Source organism: Frankliniella occidentalis, unplaced genomic scaffold (genome assembly GCF_000697945.3).
Source record: "Frankliniella occidentalis isolate FOCC.00 unplaced genomic scaffold, Focc_3.1 Scaffold183, whole genome shotgun sequence".
NCBI classification, from domain to species: domain Eukaryota; kingdom Metazoa; phylum Arthropoda; class Insecta; order Thysanoptera; family Thripidae; genus Frankliniella; species Frankliniella occidentalis.
The window spans coordinates 400776-405121 of NW_026267309.1; the positions used below are offsets into that span (position 1 = coordinate 400776).

Here is a 4346-nt window from a genome sequence, read left to right on the forward strand (position 1 = left end):
CCGGCCGCCATGTTCTTGAAGCAACTTCTTCCTTTCTTCTTCTCTTTTCGTTGCAGACAAACGGTTAATTGATACTCGGCCTCCGTGCCGCAGCGTGCAACGCCAACCTCACGGGCCGCCGCGGCGTGGTGGAGAGCCCCAACTGGCCCGACGCGCCGCCGCGCCGCGCCAACTGCACGTGGGAGGTGACGGTCCCTGTGGGCAACAGGATCAACATCACCTTCTCGCACATGTCGCTGTCGCTGCCGCTGTTCCCGCGCCGCGGCCGCTGGCACCGCCCCGGCCACGGCCCCGGCGGCCAGTCCCAGTGGTCCCCGGGCCGCGGCTGGACGTGGCAGCCGCGACCCGGGGCGTCCAGCAGCCAGCTGTCCCAGATGGCGCAGTCCGCCCTCCAGACCCTGCGGCAGATGGAGGAGGAAGAGAACAGCTCGTGCGAGCACATATACGTCAAGGTTGGTTCTGGCACCGAGCTCAACTCCTTCCGACTCCTTCACCCCTTTTCCAGTGGTTTGTGCCCAAGGCACGTGACTTTACGGGGAAGGGGCGTCCACCTATTATGGGGTCCTAAAAGGTTCAGGATAGTCATTAGAGTCGATAGAAATTCCATAATATTTGGACTCCCTCCCCCCTCCCTAAAGGTCCCGTGGTTTGGGCACGATCGCTAGTGTATTCCACCTTACTCCTACTCTACTTTCAACTTAACTTCCCTATAACTGTTTTGCAGATCCAGGACAGCGAAGAGCGTGAAGGCAGCGACGAGCTACACCCGAGCGCCGGGCCGCCGCTGGGCCACTTCTGCGGCACCAAGCTGCCGCCCGTGGTGACCTCCAAGAGCCACAAGGTGTTCGTCACCTTCAGCTCGCCCTTCATGGCCTCGGCCGGCTCGGGCTTCCGGTTCGAGTGGGCGGCCGAGGGCTGCGGCGGCGACCTGCGCCGGCCCGAGGGCGCCTTCACCTCGCCCAACTACCCGCAGGCCTACCCCGTCAACCAGGTGGGACATCACATCGAGACCTCGATATCGATGTATCGATATCGCAGTACAGGGTGAGTGATCTGCGCCGTCCTCTTTTTTTCTGGTTGTACTGTAACGGACCCCGGCATGCAGGCCTGCCCACCGTCCTCCCCATGCTCCTTCGAGCCCTGAGCGAGTATGCAGCCTGACCGCACACCTTCCGGTACAGTTAAACCGAAAAAATGAAATGAACAAGTCAGAGCGCAGATCACCCACCGTACTCTCGAGGCTCGACGTATCGAGTCGGTGTTCGATACATGGTCGATGTCGCCCACCCTGACAACCAGGTTTGCGAGTGGACCATCACGGCGGACTGGGCGTCCAGCGTGGAGCTCACCATCTGGGACTTCAACCTGGAGCACGTCCAGGAGTGCAGCTTCGACTTCCTCGCCGTGAGTGATTCCGTGTAGAGAGCACCCCCCCCCCCTGACCCTGCCGATCGCTCGCCGGCTGAACCCCACCCTCTTCCAGGTGTACGGCGGCCCGGACGACTCTTCGCCGGAGCTCGTCAAGATGTGCCACACCGAGACGAAGCCCACGGTCCTCACCTCGTCCGGCCGGCAGATGTTCGTGCGCTTCCACAGCGATTTCTCATACTCCGGCCGGGGTTTCAACGCGAGCTACAAGCTCGTGGGCAGCCGTGAGTAAAGGTGTAATGGAGGGGTAAGCAGATCCCTCGCGCCACCCCGTTGGGTTCAAAACGTGTGCCCTATGCCCGTAAGAGACAATACCCAAACCACGTGACGCATTTAGGCCGTTCGGCCAAATCACGAGGTTTTTCCATTTTGTCATTAGTTTTTGACGCCACGGCGCGGCAGTTGTTTACCAATCACAGCGCGCGGATGACAGAGTGCGGGGCAGAGAGAAACGCAACATGGCGACACACGGGTGTATATTACAAACAAAAAGAAACAAAACAAAAAACACACACACACACACTAAGCTGGCAAAGTTTCACGAACAAGGTGCATACAGTATCGATGCATAAAACACTGTGAGGAAAGTTGGACAGTAAACATTTGTTGAGCCCGTACGTGCTGCTACGCCGGTCTCCCCAAGACACTAGTTCTCTCCCCGTCTGTCGAACCACTTATGGTAGATGATTTCGCCAACCAAGACGGCCGCGGACACGCCGTAGCAGTAGGCGAGGAGCAGGAAGGCGGGGCGCAGCTGGCGCAGACTGAGGGCCCGTGCCAGCCCCTCGTCGTTCTTGGCGTGCACGTCGGGTCTGTTGTGATTGACCAACTCTCGGACCATCCGCAAGCGCAGTCCGTGCTGCAAGCACCAGGCGTTGGTCCTTATTAGAGCTTCTCGCAAAGGCGAGCCGGAGGTGAAGCTTAATTTCGCGCTGAGATACGGCGCTCCAAGTTGAAACGAGTGGAGCTTGTGGGACTTAGACATCAGATATGGCGACAAGAGCAGTTCAGAGTTAAGGTCCCACGGTAAGATCACGGCTGTGTCGCGCCCGTCTGCCGCTATGCGTACAGCCGACTGTAGGTCCTTTGAGGAGACGAAGGTCATCCGAGATCGCAACGTGTCCGATAGATATGACGGACCGTAGCCAAATAAGTCTTTGCTCATTCGGATGCTCAGCCCGCTGTCCTCCAGCTGCTCCAGGCTGTTGATCTCGCCCGGCGGGGTGGTGAGCTCCCTGAGCAGCAGGCCCTGGTAGGCGGCCGCGAGCACGACGCTCATGAGCAGCCAGACGGCGGACAGGGGCCGGTGGGCGGTCCTGCCGGGGGGTGCCTGGCCCAGCAGCGGGGCGAGGGTCTGCAGCGGCGCGGTGGCGAGGGCGGCCACCAGCGGCCGGCCCAGGACCGCCACCACGGCCAAGGCCGTGGCCACCGCGACCCCCAGCACGGCGGCGGCTGTCGCGCACCACAGCCCGGCGGAGAACTCGTCCGTGACGGCCTGCAGCAGGGTGGCGTGAGGGTCTAGGCCCGCGGGGACCACCACCTTCACCTCGTTTAAAGCAAAGAATTCGTAGCTGAGAGAGCGACGCACCCACAGCGGCCCGGAGCGGAAGGAGAACACCGCGGGGAGGGTGCAAGTGAGACTACGGTTCCGCAACTCGCCAGCGAAGCTTGCGTCCTCGTCCCGCCACTCCACGCGGAGCCCCAGGCTGTTCGCTATGGCGGTCAAGAGGTCGATGTAGGGCTGGGGGTGCTTCACGTGCCGGTCGGGGCGGATGGCGAGGACGTAGCGGGGCGCCGGCTCGCTGGACCTCCACGTCGAGCAGAGACTCGTGAAGGGCGAGGACTGTCGCTGCCAGCGTTGGGCTCTGGGCGACCACCGGTCTATCTCGGCCACGACGCGAGTTTCGGCATCGTCGAATTTCCCCTCAGAGCGGAGGCTGAACAGCGAGGTGGCGCCGTCCGGCGTGGACACGGCCAGGACCGCCTGCTTCTGGAACAGCCACACGAGGTCGACCACGCCGAGCGCGCGCACGTCACCGGCGCTGGGCGCGCTGTCCGCCCACGTCCACAGCAGGACGCGGGAGAGCGCGGGAAGTCTGGTGCCGGCCACAGTGTCAGCCAACTGGGCTGCGCTGTCGGCGGTTATCAGGAACATGTTGTCGCCGTACGCGAGCTGGACGTGCTGGGTCAAGGGGAAGTTCCAGGAGGTTGTATGTAACCTGGCTGTCTCTGGGGGTAGCTGCCTGAGGAACAAGCCCAGGGCGCGATTCTTCCCATGTACACACACGCCGGATGTGCTGCCCGACAAGAAGGACGATACCAGTTCGACGACACCCTGCGTGTCGATGGGAGCCCTCGGCTCCGGAAGGACGGCGTCGCACCGTGCTAGGCAGAGGAGCGGGGCAAGGATGGCGAGCAGCTCCATGCTGTTGCTCGGCCAAGGACAGCTTGGTGACTACGTGGCCGTGGCCCACGCTAAAGTAGAAGTTGTGCGCTGTCGTTGTGTTTGTTTTTTTTCTTCAAACGATCTCGGAACGCTACATGGCTTTCAGACCACCGTGAACTGGCTTTTGTCGGCGTAATGGGCTCCTTCCTTTTCAAAGTTTTGTATTCTTAAAGTAACTGAAAGCACTAAGGCGCAAAGCGATCGAAACAGTCGACCTACTTAAAGTTTCAATTTAAAAAAAATAATTGAAAACGTTAAATGTATTTATTTAATGCCATGAATGTCAAATGAAAATGTGTATCAGGTCAGGTCTTCAACTCAAACAACTTAACTTGGTCTTCATTTGGCGAAGCACTATTGATGAAGGTTTGTTTATTTGAGGCGTCGTATAAAAGCGCTAAGCACTGCTTTACCAAAAAGTAGCCGTACAAATCCGTATGGTGCAATCGAACTAGTTCTGAATACCCCCCCC

At 59.8% G+C, this 4346-nt stretch overlaps 1 protein-coding gene across 1 annotated transcript in view; it reads left to right on the top strand.

Moving 5' to 3' along the window:
• The window catches only part of LOC113217590 (cubilin-like), a gene marked incomplete at both ends in the record, with an annotated part of 23858 nt that overhangs the window by 9718 nt on the left and 9794 nt on the right, over window positions 1-4346 (top strand). The window contains 4 exon segments of the mRNA XM_052272002.1: window positions 88-452; window positions 725-991; window positions 1300-1404; window positions 1484-1656. Of these exon segments, the coding sequence (XP_052127962.1) occupies window positions 88-452; window positions 725-991; window positions 1300-1404; window positions 1484-1656 (910 nt within the window).